The sequence below is a fragment of the Serinus canaria genome, chromosome 7 (assembly GCF_022539315.1).
Source record: "Serinus canaria isolate serCan28SL12 chromosome 7, serCan2020, whole genome shotgun sequence".
Classification (NCBI taxonomy): domain Eukaryota; kingdom Metazoa; phylum Chordata; class Aves; order Passeriformes; family Fringillidae; genus Serinus; species Serinus canaria.
Window position 1 is genome coordinate 22,694,172 of NC_066321.1, and position 17,937 is coordinate 22,712,108.

Genomic DNA, 17,937 nt, shown 5'->3' on the forward strand with positions numbered 1-17,937 from the left:
TAATGTTCAGAAGTACCTCAACCATTTGGAGTGTCTGAGACCGGTGAAAAGAAACAGCAAAAATACCCACAAGTGTCTGCAGTCCCGTTTAGAGCAAGGTACAAAGGGAAGAAGCAGTGATCAGTGACTCCTCTGGGCTCTCCAAGTAACAATCCACAGCGCGAGGCGAGGCACTTCACAACCACACAGTGCAGCCTGTGCACAACCTCCCAGCTTCAAACAGATGCAGCAGCACAAGAACAAAAATCCAGGACAATAACACAGCTCATGCTGCCTCCAGAAAGTACCACTTGTGATCCCCAGGGGAGTGGGTAATGATCCCTCCCAAAGCGGAGCCCTGCGTGCAAGCTGGCCATGATTAGAATTCAAGAAGTGCAACATTAACAATTAATACACTTGGAATATGTCAGAAACTGGGGTGGATTACAGCACGCTGGAAAAATAAAATAGTATCTCTCTGATAGAAGATTAATGCTGCAGGGTAAACTGATCTTAGTTTACACAAAATTATCCTCTTCACTGCAGAGGGGGAGGGAGGAGGATAGAAGGAGAGAATTATTTGTTGAGGCATTTATTAGGAAATGACACAGCACAGTTTGCCCAGTGGGGAGCACCAGTATTTAAGAACCAGATCTATAAAACAAAATAATAACAGAAGCTAACAGCTACCACAAATGCAAATAAAAATCTGCACTACGCTGTTTATGCTACAGGGGAATTTAACAAAGCAACTAATAGTGCTCTGGTAGACATAGCTAGGTTTAACAACCTGTTAATATTGTTCTCCTTTTTAACTGGTTTAATAAAAAGTTAAATTTAAAAATGTCTTTCCAAGAAAGTTGAAGACAGAATCTTTTTTATGATGAGTCTCGTTAAAACCACCCAGACTACTGAAGCCAGCAAGGATTAAGAGAATTCAGACAGAAATACTCTATACCTACTGAGATTTGCAGCAAGAACTTTAAAGGCACCTAGAAAATACAAGTGTAGCAACAGACAGGACAGAACAGGGGCAGCACAGACATTGTATTTCCTACTGCTTTTTTCATATTTTTCCACCAAAAATTTTCCAGACTCAGGTGTTTTCTGTATTTGATAAATTCCATTGACTTTCTCTTGCATGAGAAAGTCTCCCCCTGAACCTCATGCAAACCAGTTTGCACTCTTTGCATGTACTTCCAATGCCTACAGTCCTCAGTGCCATGAAATTATTTTTGCTTAAGTATACTTTCATAAAATTCAATTTTATAAGATCTATACCACATCCCAAGTTATCTTTGTGCCACTCAGTCATTCTGTGTATGGAAATCATTGCATTCCTTTCTACATTCTTGTTGCCCACCTCAATTCTACAAAAAAAATCAATGAATTCAATTAAATATATTGAAGATATGGACAGGAACCATATAAAATACTCTGGGTAGATCAGTTCTGAACTCTGAGCTGATGTTTTCAAGGAACAACTATTATAAAGCTGAGCTCTCACTCCCAAGTCTTGATGGCCAATTCCTAGTACAGTACACTACTTTCTACGTCAAGTTTTGGGACTTTGACTTCCATGTGCCTCACTTTAGAAATACCTAGATGTAACTTTACCAACCACTATTGTCTGGCTTGGCAGTCTCATCAAGCTCTTTCACTATTTTTGTTGTCCTTAGTCCTCACTACCTTGGAGAACTTTGCCAACAGCAAAATTCCTCAGCTCACTTACCTCCCAAGCATCTTTTTGTCATGCAAGAGTCTTATGCCAATTTAGTTTTCTTAAAAAATCTTTGCCAAGGGGTTTTGGGAAAAACCTTGTTTTTCAGTAATTCAGACCATGTAGATTTAAACATCCTTATTCACATATTTGTTGACCCCTAGAAATGGGCTTGTAAAGAAGGATTTACCTTTAGAAAGGAATTATGCTGACACTTCACAAGCAGTTTACAGGATAAGGTACAATAATGTTTTATTGAGGTGCCTGTTCATTTGCCTGGTAAAAAGCCTCCCCCTTTCATTTTCCATGGAATGGGTTTTAAAAACTTGCATCATATTTGCCACCTTTTAGTCCTCAGGTACAAAGCCAGTTTTAGATGAGCTGTTACACCTTATCATCAGCAATTCAAGAATTTCATCCTTTAATTCTTACCATTCTTGCTACCAGAAACTCTCCCTGCCCTGCTGTGTATCATGGAACCAGATTCTTCTGGTGCCTCCAGGGAAAGGAACCAGACTACAAAGAGACAGGAAAGTAGGCACAGGAAGAAGTGGGGAAAAAAAAAATAAAAGTGCTGGGAGAAATTGCTTGGTGAAACCAAAGTTCTGGTTATTTAGAAAGATCTCTTTATATACAGCAGACTGCACAAACACCAATTTGTGAGCCTCAGAAATAAACTGCAATGATCCTGAGGGGAGGTAAGTAACAGGAGCATCACCTTAAACCTGAGAAAGGTTTAAAATTGTGATTGGCAATGAATGTCCTGTTACCTCTTCTCATTATGTAACTCTTGGGTCAAATATAAAGTTAATTGTTAAACAAGCTTTTGTAAACATAATATTGATAGTGGGGATAGGAGATGTAACTCAGTATCATTTAACCAGCAGGTTAAAAACACAGAGAGTGGCCTTCAGCATACTATGTTGGTTTGATAAATAAAAGTTTTAAACCACATGTGGAACAAACTGATAATATAATCCAGTATTTCCCTCCAGAAAAAGAAAACCACTGGCATACACAAATTACCAGTTCAACATCTAAATTAAGCTCTGTAACTCCCTGTGTGTTTGAGCTCCAGTTGTTATGAAAGCCAAGTACACTGCCTTTGTGGAGAATGATCATACACTGAAGCTCATCACAAATTCTGCCAGATATACACAGCCCCCTACCATAACTGTACATATTTCAATGACTGAAAGAGTGGCAGAAGTGAATACACATACTCAGCAAAGCCCATACTTCAAATGCCCAGCATTAAAATCAGAAACATTACCATTGTGATGTAATGCTTGGCATGCTTGGCCAACACAAACCAGCAAAAATCTGTTCTCTGCACGTTTGTGCTGCTTTTGTTCCAACAGGGAACATATTTCTCATTTGACTAATTCTAGGCATAATTTAGTGTTCAAGTCACTGCAATTCTGTCACACATTTCACTGTTTATTTTGCTTCAGGAACACTTGTGCCAGCTCTACTGATGGAGCTCTACCTGCAAGGAGGTTGTGTCACTATCTTTTCCCAGGTAACAAGTGACAGGACAAGAGGAAATATCCTCAAGTTGTACAAAGGGAGGGTTAGCCTGGACATTAGGAGAAATGTATTACTGACAGGGTTATCAAGCATTGCAACCCAGCCCAGGGAAATGGTGGAGTCTCCATCCCTGGAGATATTCAGAGGACATGTACATGTGGCACTGAGGGATATGGCTTACTAGTGAATTTGGCAGTGCTGCCTTAATGGCTGAACACAATGATCTTCAGGGTCTTTTCCAACATAAATCACTCTGTGATGTGAACAACTTTCTTTTCTTGCAGGAAAGCCATCAATATTCCCTGTGCATCAGCTCTCCTTGAGTAGCACACAGTGTCTCCAGAGATGTATTTCTGCAGTGTGAGCCTGCAGCTCTCCAAACACCACCTCCCTACATCTCTGTCTCTATGCTCTTCACAACATTCTGGGGGTTCCTAAAACTAGGCAGATGTAAATAGCCAGTAACCAAACCAGGGGTGACTCAGATTCTCAGCAGCTGATTTGGAAACTTGTGCAAATACTTCATTGAACAAAAAGAATCATTAACTTACAACATTATTGAGGGTTTTTTACTGCAGTCCTGTGGTCTAGCTAAGGATAGCCTGAGTCACTTTTCTTTTTTATTTTAAGAAGGCTCTCAATGTACTTACACATAGCATGAAATCTGGATCTCAGGGAAATCAAACCCAACCATACTCAGGTTACAGAGGGTCCATGACTTTAATTTTTCTTTTTAAAATGCTGAGTAGATGTCTCCCCAAGTGCAGTAAAACAAGCATCCACTAAGAAAGAATTCAGACCACAGGGACTAGTCTCTCTCTTCCCCTACACATGATTCCTAAAATACAACAACAGCATTGTACTCTGAAGGCAAATCTCTCTGAATGCAACTTCTCGCTGTGTTTGTCTGTCCCCTCAATTTGGCAGCAAACTCCAACTTCCCGGAGGAAAACAGTGGCTGTGATAGCTGGGACATCCACATACTAGTCAGTGTAATCCAAAAGTCTTGCTGTAATTCCCTTGTTAACATCAGATACTACAGCTATCCATGAAGAGTAGCTGAAATAAGAGTGAGTACTGCAAATACAAAAGGAAAGACACCTTTGGTGTTTACACTTCTACTTCATTTTTGGTACAAGACAACTAAAAGGACACCCAGAGCCAGAAACAACTTTTCTATCTTAAAATAAGTATTAGAAATACTAATAAATTCAGCTTCCTCATTCTCCTTTTAGATTAGGCTCAACTAATTTTGCTTTTCCAAATTCCACATTATTTCTGTTAACCAAGTTGCAGGGCTATATCCCTGGACTTCAGAGACCAATTTTCCATCTCCACCTCCCAGCAGCTAAATTTCCCTCCCTGCATTTTTCTATTCAATCTTATGGTATAATGCAGAGCCTCTGGGTGTGCTACCCTCTTGCATGTCCCCCATTTCAAGTAAAGTTTGCATGGAAAAATGAAAAAGAGGCTGATTCTCTTTGTGTGCCTGTATTCACAATCACACAGAATACTGAAAGGGATTTTTGAAGTGATTTACAGATTGGGGTTAGGCCAGAGGGAACCATTACAGCTGATTTCCTGAAAAATTTATGACATAATTTCATTCACTGAAAAGGTTCAGCCATTCCTATTACAAAGTCCAATAATTTGTGGTCAATCAGAGTCTAAATTTTAGGGAAAAATCCCATCTCAACAGCTTGATTTAAAAGTTTCCAAACAAGTTAATTCACATGACTGTGGAAGCAATACTTGCTGAGTTACTATAAGCCCCTCAATCTAGCTGTGCTCCTCTGTTAAAGGTGAAATACCTTCTGAATAGTGCAGGCACTCACACTCTGCAATCATGCCAGCTCTTAACCTTCTCTTTGATAATCCAAACTCCTTGAGCTGCTCACAACAAAAACCTTGATCATTTGCTAGCCTTTCTCCAACACCTTTGCAGATTTTCAGTGCTCCATTGAAGCCCAGTCACTAAAAGTCAGAACCCATGCTCAAATACACTTTCTCTTTAGCCACCTAATTACATCCTTTCTGTTTTAACAAGAAATGCATTCATCATCTTTCCTCAGCATCGACTTGGGAAGCAGAGCCCTAAATCTTTACTGACATGCACATTTATCCCTCCTGTGTGCTAGCACAAGCAATTTCACCATCACACATCCTTGCCTCTCTTAGGATGTTTTCTGACCCAGCCTCGGGGAGGGCTAAAACAGCAGCACACTGGGAGCCTTATGTTGAAGCAGTGACTGCTTTCAGTAAGGTTTGCACACAGGAATTTGCAAACCCTTGTCAGACCAAGATCAGGAGGCTACTGATGAACCCCAGTCTTTCTCCTAACCCAGTTCTGAAGTCATGGCTTAGACCAACATAAGCAAAAGGAACAACTGAAACAAACCCAAGAATTTTCCAACCTTCTGCTTCTCTGGCCTCCTCTGTCTTTGCACCACTCTAGCCTAAATCAAGTAACCAATATTAAAAATCAAAATCAAAGATAAATAAACTCTCAAGCTCTTCCTACCTCTCTCTTCTTTCCCTGTAATTCTGATATGATTTGATATGATTAAGCACAAAAGTCAAAAGGTAACTGAGAAAGCACTTTTAAACTATTTTTTACCATTTTTTTTCCAGTGCTGTGAATATTTCCTCTGCCCTTCCTTTCCTCCATGCTTGTATATTTATTGCATGTTCAAAACAATTCCTGAGTTGGAAAATCATAATCAGAATAGTCTTAAATGTTCAGAATTTTCTGAAAATTAAATACCACTGCTGTTGCTGTTTTAAAAATCTTTGTATAAAACATTATGAAAATGTAACATTTGATTCCTATAGAAGTGTTTGACCCAAAGAAAAAAATTGATGAGCCACCACAAAAAAAACCCAAAAAACCTCTAAATCTGGCCTCTGCTTCTTCTAAGGCTTATTCTCAAGCAAGGATATAAATACATTAAAGGATTGAGTTTGTTATGAGAAGTCCAAAAATAGATTTAATCTTTATGGTAAAAATTGTCAAATTTTCTGCTCCAGACAAGACGAGAGACATTTTTATGGGTGAAATAAAGAAACAGAAAGCTGCTGAGAATATTTTAGGATAAAAGACAATTCCTCACCAAACAAATAGAGAATAACTAAAAAAAAGAAGTATCTGAGGCTCAGTGCTTTTTGTTACATGAAACTGAACTAGCTTTATGTATTGGGCAGCTTCTTTTTCAAACCATCCAGATTACTTCTCTACCATTGTGCAATACTTTCTTTGTATCTGTAAAATGAACTGCTGGGACCATCACAGACCAAACCTGAGAAAAGAGTAAAGTCCAAATCCAGTGGTAAAGCTCAAGGAGTAAGACAGTTTTCTTTCCCTCTGCGGCTGTGCTGGCTCACAGGTTTAACTGTACATGAGTAACTTCATCTGAGTCTTATATCACTCATTTGTAAAATGGGGATAAAAATATTTGCAACCCCATAGAAAAAGCTGAAAGGTCCAAATAACATGTTAAAATCCTCTGATAGGTGTTATATAACTTCTATTTATTATTAAAGCTGCTGTTTTTCAGAGCACTCAGCCGTGTTCAGCTAAACAAAAAAACCACTGTCTTGCCTTCTGATCCAGCAAAAAATAAAAACATACTGTAGCTTGAGACTTGCTGAAAAGCAAACCAGTAACATACTCAGAGAGAAAAACTATTCTTGCTACAATACCTATTACTAACTGGCAGTGAAATAACATAAATAGGCAAATAACATGAAAAAGTACCTTCCAGCAAAATCCTGCCAAAAGATTCAAGCCTAAGAATTGACTCTGTACAAAAATTTTCTGTACTCAGAAAAGGAGCTTAGATGGCACATGGGGCAAACAAGATTCCAGATTTTTCCTTTCATCTTTGAGAGTGTCCTTAGCTGTGACCCTTTCCTACTTAAAAGTCTGCTCTAAGTTTTGACGAGTTTTCCTGCTCCCAGGCTGCTCCAGAACACCAAAACACAAAGATGAATGATATTGCATTAGGTACACTTGAATTTCCACTACAGTTCTGAATTATGCTGAGAGGTTAAGGACAAACTCTAAGCTTTTGATTAATTCTGTGAACAGGAGAGAATAAAGACACAAGAAATCTAGTCTTCTGAAATGAGTTAATATCATTACTTTTCACATACTGAAAAAAAACCTAATAGGAGGATAGAATTTATGTTTTTATAGAGACTTGAATATGAATGTATAAAATGGCTAAAGAATGTATAAAGGGCCTCTGTAGCTAGGTACATGGACAAGAGGCAGCAAGGAGTAGCCACAGAATAGAGGTCTGTGCTGACAGAATCTGGGCTTGATTATGAGGTCCCTGGACTTCAGCTTTCCTCACCTGCATCTCAGAAAATACCTATTACTTTTTTCCCCCTCTTAATGAACGGCAATAAGATGTCTCCTCATGTTGTGAACTGGATGATTTTGGCTATGACTTGAAAAACATGAACTTTTAGATCTGTAACAACTAAAAGTGAAATAGGAATATTTTTAAGTTTTCAAAAGAGGAATCGAAGGCAAATCTGAAGTCCTTGTGTGCCTGCATTAATATAAAGGGTATAAGAGGTTTGTAAGAAAAACATTACCATTTCTTAATTAAAACAACCCTAACCAACAAAAATCCTCAAGAAAAATAGCCAGCCACCCTGCAAAACACCAGTCCTATGTCAATTGCTTAAATTTCCTTTCTGTGCTTTTAATGAATTTAAAGTACGGCTCTTAAAAAATTTCCCCTCCTCTCTGGAGTCAGATGGAGAGGACCAGAAAAGGTCACTTCCCTCCAGCACTCCAGAAAAGGGGAATGCAGAGCACAGGGACAGGGTACTTGGACAAAAAGGATGGTAGATAACGGGTTGGCAACATCCAGCTGGCTGCATTTGTAATCTGTTCCTGCCATACACAATCCTCTGCTGCAAAGCATACTTTGGCACTGCAGCAGGGTGTTAAGTGGCTGGATTCAGACCCTGCTAAGGAAAGAGAAAGCTCCCAAGCCACAGTGTCCTGCCAGAAAGGCAGAAGAGGCACTTGGCACAGAGGGGTGAGTGAAGCTGGTGGTAAGGGTGCCCTGTGCTCTTATCTGCTGAACTCAGCTTCTGCCTTGGTGATTACTGTGCCCTTCCAATGAGAAAGAGATAGGCAGCAAATAGAAATGTGAGTAATAATTGAAAATGCAGAAGAGGAAAGAGAAAATTAGTTCCTCCCTGTAGTTGTCTTGGGGGTAGGCCAGGGATACTTAGTCCAGGCAGGGCTAATGTTGGAGAAGAGTCAGAAATTTCTGACTGAGTTACTAGTCAGCTCCTCTTCCCTTCCTGTAGCACATTCCAGCTGGCTCACCTTCACTGGCAGATGTAAAATATCTCTGGTCCATTTTGCAAGGGGACTGAGAGAACTCTAATATAAAGAATCAGCATAAAGCTACTTGAAGAGAAACAAGACACTGAAGCAATAACTAGGCCACATTAACCCATGTGTCCTCTAAAACATGAAGGGTATGAACTAGCATTTAGAAACCAATCATGGGCTAGTTAGATGCAAAATGTTTCACTAATGTGAAAGCTACAAGAGATGCTCTAGTCTTTGATTACCCCTGAGGCCATAACAAACTCAGAAAGAAGCATATGAATTGCTGATTATTTTCTATGATGATAGAATCTGAGAAGCTGCTGATAATGTTTTTGTGCAGATTGACAGGTCCCTGGCTGTACTGCTTCAACTAAATGTGAGTCATGTAGTACTGCTCTCATTTCAGGACAAGGCAGAATATACTGGAGTTTTGAGATTTCTCTTTTTGGGGAGTACACAACCCTTATATCAGGAGATGGAGACAGTGATCAGTGGTCTTGACACTGCAAGATAAATCCTGGCTTTCAGCCACTTTAGCACAGGCACCATGATGTGACCACAAAGTATCCTTTCATCATTCTGTCCACAAGATGGATGGATGACAGGAGATAAAGAATCAGGGAGGTTTAGAGAAAGAATGGCACAGATAGGGAAAGCTGTGTGGTGGAAGCCAGCAAGTGTAAAATTCAAGATTATGTTATAATAAACACACAATAGGGACCACAGTAAACTTAGCTTTGATTTCACTGACTATATACGTGGTGAATGTATTTTTGAATGTAATCAATATGCAAGTTTTTAACTTGCATATTCTAATCAATATGCAAGTTTTTAACCTGTCAAGGCGTCTTTAGAGTCATTTTAGTACACTGAAAAAGAACCCTGCTAAAACAATACCTTCCCATCCACATCCATCTCAAACTGGAAGTACCAATTTGGGAAGTTCCTATAATGATGGTTCCTAATTTTTTATAAACAAGAACCTATTAAGTAACAATAGCTGATAATTTGATTCAAGCTCTGCATTTCAGACAGGGTATTGAAACAGGGGTATTCCATTTGGAACCTGATGCCAGGACAAATGAGATGTCACCTTGGGATCCACTGCTGCAGCATTTCTGACAGAGGGTTTGTCCTTCCATGCAGCAGCTCAGGCTCAGACTCTGACAGTCTGATCATGCCTCTACTGTTCTGACAAAACTACTTGCTACTGATATGAAAAGACCAGGGAAGACAGCACCTATTCTGCAAAACCTCTTTGCTTGGAATCCTTCATCCTGCCCTTACAAGATCCCCTTCTGGCTGATCTGTTGAAACAGAAGAGTTTTATTCCCCTTACTGAGGAATACAGATGGGCATCCAGTGAGTTAGTGCAATCATTCCCCAAATAATTTTTCCTTTATAGTAAGTCCTAATGAACAAAGACAAATTTAATTGGGGCGTGAATTGGCAATTACTATACATACATTCACAGCATAATTAGAACTATTAATGATTTAAAGAGAATAAAATGGGAGACAGCTTAAGCTGAATCACACAATTCCATCAAGAAAATAATGTATGACTGGGGTAGGCATTTCTTTTACAAAATCAGGGTCTGCTCACTGCTTCAGCTGAAAGTACCCCTTGTGGAGAGAAGCTAGGGATCAAAACACTTTCACAAACAAAATGGGAACACTAATGTTTTATCTGGAGAATCACAGATGTTTTCAGAACTGAAAACTGTCAAAGTTAACTAAATAAGAAAGGGTTTACCCCAGATTTTAAATATGTTTCCATAAATAAGAGAAGTTCTTCTGGGATAAAACTGTAGGGAGTGTTCCTTTGAAGATGTTTACAGTTACTACATTTTACCTTGTTTTTCTGCCTTGGTAGTTACTGTATTAAGCTCCCATGCAAAAACTTTCCTTTTTTAAGGCCACTGATGTTAAGTTAGAAACCACCTCCTGGCAAAGTTTAGAAAAATGTTTCTGTCTCTGACAGCCATTGAAAATGCAGGTGGATCCAAAGAAGTTTTGTCTCAGACCATTTCTTTCTGCCACCTTCAGTGAGCACATGCAAGCACACCTAGCACCCCAGAAGGGTCCCCTCAGTCCTTTGGAAGGCAAAGAGATGAAGGGAAGCACACTGGAGGTTTCCCTGCCTGCAGTCCTTGACAGGTCCTCCTTTGAATGAAGTGCACAGATTTCCTGATTGATCCATAAAGCAAAGGATGGCGTTTTTGGCTCTTCTAATATTCACTTCCTGCATCAGATAAAAGATCGTGGCTCTTTGGGTGATGCATATGTTGTGGATCAACTGGATTTCACGTCTACAACTCAAGATCATTTTCTGGAAAAATTGTTTTAAACACTTTAAATACTATTGCTACCACTTTGGAATGAAGAAGGAAAAAAAAAAGACTACATATACAAAAACCTAGAAATCTACATGTGCAACGGTGTGCTAAGTTAGAAATAAAGGAAGTGCATGACAGCTGGCATTCAATGTGCCTGTCAGTAGATAATCATGAATGATTTAGTTTTCCAATGAGCTTTGAAGGCCATTGTGAGACTCTTAAGGAAAATCAATACTTGCAAGATAAATGGCAAAGTCTGCGAATTAGAAATAGAAAAGTACTGAACCACTGTTTCTTAAAATAAAGAGTTTAAATAAGCAACGTCTGTGGTGTATAGCAGCATAATTTTATATAATTATCAAAATTCCAAGGGAGGAAGTAGACACCAAGTTGGCAATGTTTGCCAGTTACCCCAGGTCTAATTTCTAATCAAACCTACAGAAGTTTGGAAAGAAATGACAGTTGTGAATGATAAACATATAGAATTAGGTAAATGAAAGGTAACCCAGATAGATATAAACTAGGCAAAACCAGTGTAAATATAAAAATTAATCTGTCTCTAGAGGCTACTGCAACTCTGATATTCAGTAAAACCACCAGAAAACAAATAATCGTTGGTTGACTCTAAAACTACATCTCTGAAGAAAAGTTTCTCTGAGTCATAATGAACTGTTCTGTGAAAAAGGTCACCTAGAAAACCTGTGCAACTGGAAAGCAAACAAATCAGTAACAAACAAAATTCCTGAGTATTAGGAAGAGGCTGGAAAATTAATATGAATTGCATCATGTCTAGATATGGTAATGACACCCTGCTTCCTTAATACGGCATTGAGTTTTGAGCCTGCTCCTTTAACACACCTAGTTCTTTTCTAACCTTTTATATCTTCGTGCAAATGCACATCCCCACATCACCCTGATAAAGGCACATTTCTCACATACATGTTCTGCAATGAATCAGTAATGTTTGCTGCTGTTCATACACTGGGCTGCTGGCACGTGGGAGAAGCTGGTTCACGTGTCACCCCACATCCCCACGGGCTGCAGCAAGGTGGATTTGCACGGCATGAGGAGAAATAATGCTGTGGCTGTTTTAATTTCAGACAGACAGCTGGTTTGTGAAAGGAAACCCTTGGCAGTGGTTCAGCTGGTGACGGCGTGGTGGTGGTGACACTCCCCTTTCCGCCCCGAGTGCAGCAGTTCAGGTGACAGTCAGGTCACCTACAAACACACTGTACCTGCTGACTGGGCAGAAATGACTCACAACAGTTTCCTCCCTCTTGCCATTAGCTTAAACATTTAAGCTAAATTGTGATGGCAAACACGCATTTTGATAACAGCCATTGCCTTTTTATGAGCTGATAAAGAAGGGAGAAGTATGGAAGAGAGTATTTTTTTAATTGCTGCTCTGATAAACATGAAGAGCCACAGAAGTATTATTTTGGCACTTTTTTTTTAAAAAAACCCAAGATGCTTTATCATAAAGTAAAAATAACAGGTTCAATTTTTTCACACCGGCTGACTGTGTAGTTTTACACTTCAATGTTGAAATTATACAGAATTAACAATATCCTCCAGTTGCTTTCCTGGTCATATTAGGCTTAGCTTGATTCACAGCAGTGTAGGATTTAGGTCTTACCTGTCACACCTATCTGTCCATTAGCTTTTATTTCTTCCTTTTTTACAGCATATAGAAATACACATGTCCACAGAAATGCTCCAAATCATTCTGTCATTTCTCAAATGTTTAGCATAGCATAGGCTTGGTTTTTTCAATGTGCAAACACCACCTCAGAAGACCAAGTTAAAAATCAATCAGCCCCATTCACAGTGAGAAGGCTGGACACCACTCCAAACCTTTCATACAGGGGGAAAAGCCACCACCATGGCATAGAATAAAAGGGCTCCTTAGAACTGTGTAAGCAATGCACTGTTTTAAGGCAGCTTCAGTACTGGGTATTAGAACCAGATTGGAAAGCAAACACTGAAACTAAATGTGGAAACGCCTTTACTTACTGTGTTAAAATTTGGGAAGAATCCAACAGCAGAGCTGCTGTCCACAGGGAAGGACATAAAGGGTTTGATATCCAGGGAAGGCTGCATCATCAAGGTAGGTGTGCGCACAAGGGTGGGAAGTGTAGTAGTGCCTGCCAAGAGCAAACAAAACCAGGAATTCATGGTATTCTCCTTTCTGCAACACACACAGTATAGCTGACACAACTGCCAAGAAAAAAAATTATACAGGGGATGATGAAAAGGCTCAGTAGGAGTTAATATCATTAAAAGGAACCTATTTACACACAGTACGGACGAGGCAGGGCACTTCCCTATGGCCACGGGTACTCAGAAGCTGAAGAGAAGACATATGGTACATAAATCACACTGGCAGGTAGAATAAATCCTTTCTACAGCTGCAAAATTCTGCTTGTGCCAAAAAGGCCAGTATGGGTGCCCATGAAAGTCAGATGCTTTTGCAATTCATGCTTGCCTACTTGATCAGTCAGCACAGACAATACATGTATGCTGAAATCCAGAAGTTTGTTTCCAAATAGTGGTCTGCATGTTATTTTTTCCCCTCTTCTGACTGACTATCAGGTGCTACACAAACAACATTTCATTGAATATGTAAAAATTTTGCCTTTTTAACAGTTCAAGGCCAATTAGAAAACAGCCAACAATTAAATAATCAGCTAGCATACAGATGAACACAATTCTTTACATGCAATGCCAACTATTTTATAAAGTGGAACTCTCCAAAAAATGTTTTCTAGAAATCTATATGCTGAATTTTTTTCTGTATATATTTAAGAATCATTGCCCAACAAGATCCCAAAGGAATGGGCAGGCACATATGTCCAAATATTCATTTTAAACTAGCTACCTACCCTACTCACACAAGAAGTGTTCCTAGCACACAGCTCCCAGCTATGCCTGTGGGAGTATATTTTTCCCCTGAAACCATACAAAATAGATTTCAAATAAAATTTCTCTCATTGAAATACAAAGTGAAAAAACCCCAAAAAACCAGAACCAAAATCACAAACAAAAAAACCCCTCAGTGTCTCCCTCCTGGATTGAATAAATAATTCAACACCGACAGCAGCAGGCAGTGGAACATAAGTGTCCCACACCTCTAAAGGAGAGTGAGTCACTCTGTCTCTCCTACCTCTGTCACAATTTCTCCATCATTACCTCCTCCTCCCACTGATCAGTGGCCAGCAGCTGGGAGCATAACAGGCCTCTTAGGAGCTTCCCTTGTCTCAAGCACAGCTTACACAATACCTGAGCTTTTTCTCAAAGAAGACATCTGAGCTTTTCTAACCCAGCCAGGAAGGGGATGGGCAGGAGGGAAGGGGAGGGGAACTGAGAGGGAGCTGGAAGGAGGGGGTTAGAGAAGTAAACAAGCAATTTTCCTTCTCTTCTCCCATAAAATCAAATCATTTGTGTCCACTTGCAAAATGCCAGGCAATCCATAAGGGCTGTGTGAGCACCAGTCTTCTATTAAGGGATCTCCCTTTCTGCCTATTAAGGACACAGAAAACTGAAGGCAAAGGAGAGATTTTCCTCCTTTTCACTGTCCTCTCTCCACAGTCACTATTTCAAGCCCATCTTGTGGTATCCAAGAGGAAAGCTAAGTTCAGAAGCCAGATGGGGCTGCATGGATGTTTTGGATGAGCAAACACTTATAACTAGCCCTGAGCTCCAATTTTGTTGATGCTGGAGAGACAGTCATTTTGATCTCAGCTGCAACATAGTAAACATTATATTATGGTCTAGCACATGAATAGCAGTCTGTAATCTATTCTCTGTTTCTTCTATAGGAAAAGCATCATGACTGCACAAAGATGGGTCAATGACAGTCATGCAAAGAGAATGTTTCATACCATCCCAACAGAGCTGCTCAACCTGAAAGGAAAAATATGCTTGAGAAACTTTCCCAGAATATTTTCTCCCTTCTTCTATCCCAATACTTTCATAAATGTCAAGTTTGTTCCTGCATAAGCCCATGAGACTAATTGACAGTTGTGCCTAATTAACTGTACGTCAAAGCTTATTCAAGTGCAGTTACAAACGTCAAAAAGCTAAAGGCTAACATGCCTATAGTTTCTTATTCATATCCATAATGGAAAAGATGAATCAATAAGAAAGCAGTGTGTCAGAGAATTTATCCAAAGAAAGTATCTTCAACTGCAAAAATGATGATTATTTCTACTAGCTGGTTTTGAAACAGTAGATTTACATAATTTGGATTTCAGAGTTGCATTCAAACAGGAACTATGTTGTATTCAATTACCTAAAGGGCCATCATCAATCTAACTTCTGCAAGTTTCTCTTTGAAGTTCATAAGCAATTAAAGATATGTGAAGTTAAAGAAGACCTATCCTCTCTTTACATAAATGTACTTCAATGAAGCTATGGTTACATATTCTAACTCAATTTCACAGAAAAAAAAATAACAGAATAGACTTAAATTGTGACTGACATTTGAAATCAAAGTTACTTTTCTGATGCTGTCCTTATTCAATGTATAGAAAGCATGTGGCATAAAATCTTTAAGGCATCCTACTGAAAAAAATGCAACGTTCTTTGTACTCCTTGGTTGAGCACAGAATCTTTCCTGTGAAAAAGACATCTGAAATCTCTCTCTAGTTTTCAGTCATGTTTTTTCTGCTGCCAGAGTAATTTATAACCAGGAGACTAAAATACATTTGGAGCCCACACAGAAAAGAAAATATATACACCTACCAGACTGATTAGTGAAGGCATTAAACATAAAAAATGTGTTAGTTTTGTTTGTCTATTTACTACTTCAACAATTGCCAGTCAAATATTGATAACCCTCTTGGACTGAAGTTTGGCTTTCAGACTCACCTCTGGAAGCCTCTGAAGAAATTATCAGCTCAAGGTGACCTAAATTACAAGTAGAAGCACTTCATGAAAAAATCATCAAATCAAATGCATTAGGGCAGTTTTACCCTGGCATTGCTCCCAATGGTCAAACAGATTCTCACCACTACTCCACCAAGTCTTTAACCAGACCTCAACTAAGGAGGAATATTGGCACAAAAAAGTTGTTGCTGACAAGTTTCATTATCTTCATTAATTTAACAGATGTTATAATTTCCTGAGTATTTTAATGATAAAGTGAACTTACCATGTCAAGCACAGATTGTTTTAAACTACCTGTAAATCTTTACAAGAAAGAGCAGTTATATTTATTCCAAAGGCATTTGCTTATTTCAGCTTCATACTTGTTAAACAGTGCTTTATGACTTCAATTTTGACTCCCACAGCAGGAGTTATCTAAGTACTGGGAATGCAAGCTGTGGACAGACTTTGCAACAGGCTCTGATCCTCACTGGTCCCTTTTACCTTTGTCAAAGAGGAGGAGAAGAGGTTTTCAGCTGACCCAAAATGTCTCATTTTATTATATTACAAGTTTTTCTCCTTCCTACACACATGTATCTGAACAAACAAGTCCTTGTGTGCTGCTCCTCTTTAGCCGTGTACACTTGGCTTTGCATACACTGCAATGCACTGGGACACTGATGTTTCTACAGAAGTTAGGAAAGGTTGTAATCTTTACCCACATTTAATCTGCCTCTAAACAGTGCAATGGATTAAGCAGTGCAAGTGATATTTTTGGGGAGCTATTAGAAGGTCTTGTATCTGTCACTGCTGTGGCAAGAGGTGTCCCCAGGGCCAGTGAAGCAAGCTTCAGCCTTGCCAACAAGGGGACAGGCTCCACAAGGGCTTGAAGAATCCCTACCAACACCCCCACTTTTCCAGCTTCACAGAAAAAAACCCAGAACTCCAGACCAGCAAGAGTGCAGTTTTGGCAGAGGGAATCACAGTTAACCTTGGCCATGGTAAACAGTCACTGGTCCTCTTCTTCAAGTAAAAGTGATGCAGTTCAGTCAAATCTAAGCACACGACTTCACCCTCTGTACCTCTTGAAAACTATTTGTGACACTATTACTTCTGTGATTTTCTCACCAAGTGCTTTTCTTTGTCACTGAAAAACACAAAAAAGTGTAATGCCTGCTCATTAATTCCTCAGATTTGGGTCATTATTAGACCATTCTACAAAAAACCTCCAATTCAATCACATAACATGATCATATAAAACACATTTATGAATTATTTCAGCTTACTTCAATAAATGAACCATGTTTCAGACATGAAAGCGTTCTCTTCCAACATCTTCATTAAAGGCAGCTATAGAGAAATCTGAAGCCATACTCAAGTCTCTCCTGCTTTCCTGTTACCTCAAGATGTTACTATGATATTTTAATTCTCCCATCAAAGGAAGCAATCCACACTCACAGCAAAAGAGTGGAAGAATAATCACTCTCAGGACTGAATAAAAGTATTTGAGTGACAAATTTCTGTGCATTGGACAATCTACATCCACCTCAGATTGCACATGGTTGCAGCATTTGTTTTAAGTTGTGCCAATGACAGTATTTGGGAAAATTCCAAAGGAACATTGAGATATTCACACCCACACCTACTTATGTGGGTTTCAGTTTTCAGTTATGGACACACTGTGCTGCCTTTTTCATACCTGACCAGTTTCAGCTGGGAGCAACCTTTACTTTCTACAGTAATGCTGACTAACCTTATCTGCCCCACACAGTAGCAATGTCACCGGAATGATGGATCAGTTCTGGGCTTTCTCCTGCCTTCCCCTTTGCAGAACTGTGGTTTTGAGACACTGCCAGAGCCAACAGTACCCCTGTGAGGGTGGATGACAAATTGCTCCTGAATTAGTTAGCACTGCAGCCAGCGTGTGCACAGCCACCCTGTCTCTAGACCTCACTCTGTCATCTCTGGTTACTCAGAGAAGCACTTTGCTTCTGAGCTCTAGAAGGTGGAAGCAACTCCCTGGAAGGATTCTGAGACAATTCTGCATGTGTTCACCTAGGAGCTTTTTCTTGGACCCTACAGAGTCAGCACAGTTTATTGTTTTGTCAGTGGAAGTTTTGAACATTTTCAGAAATATTTACTTCT

At 39.4% G+C, this 17,937-nt stretch overlaps 1 protein-coding gene across 4 annotated transcripts in view; it reads right to left on the minus strand.

The window, feature by feature from the left end:
* ZNF385B (zinc finger protein 385B) overlaps positions 1–17,937 on the minus strand; it is a 110,125-nt gene that overhangs the window by 35,558 nt on the left and 56,630 nt on the right. For 3 of the 4 annotated variants that reach the window (XM_018911587.3, XM_030241889.2, XM_030241890.2), the window contains exon 2: positions 12,940–13,070. The exons of the other annotated variant lie outside the window; for it this stretch is intronic. In XM_018911587.3, coding sequence (XP_018767132.1) covers positions 12,940–13,070 — 131 coding nt within the window. The remainder of the gene's footprint in view (positions 1–12,939; positions 13,071–17,937) is intronic. 4 annotated transcript variants of the gene reach the window in all.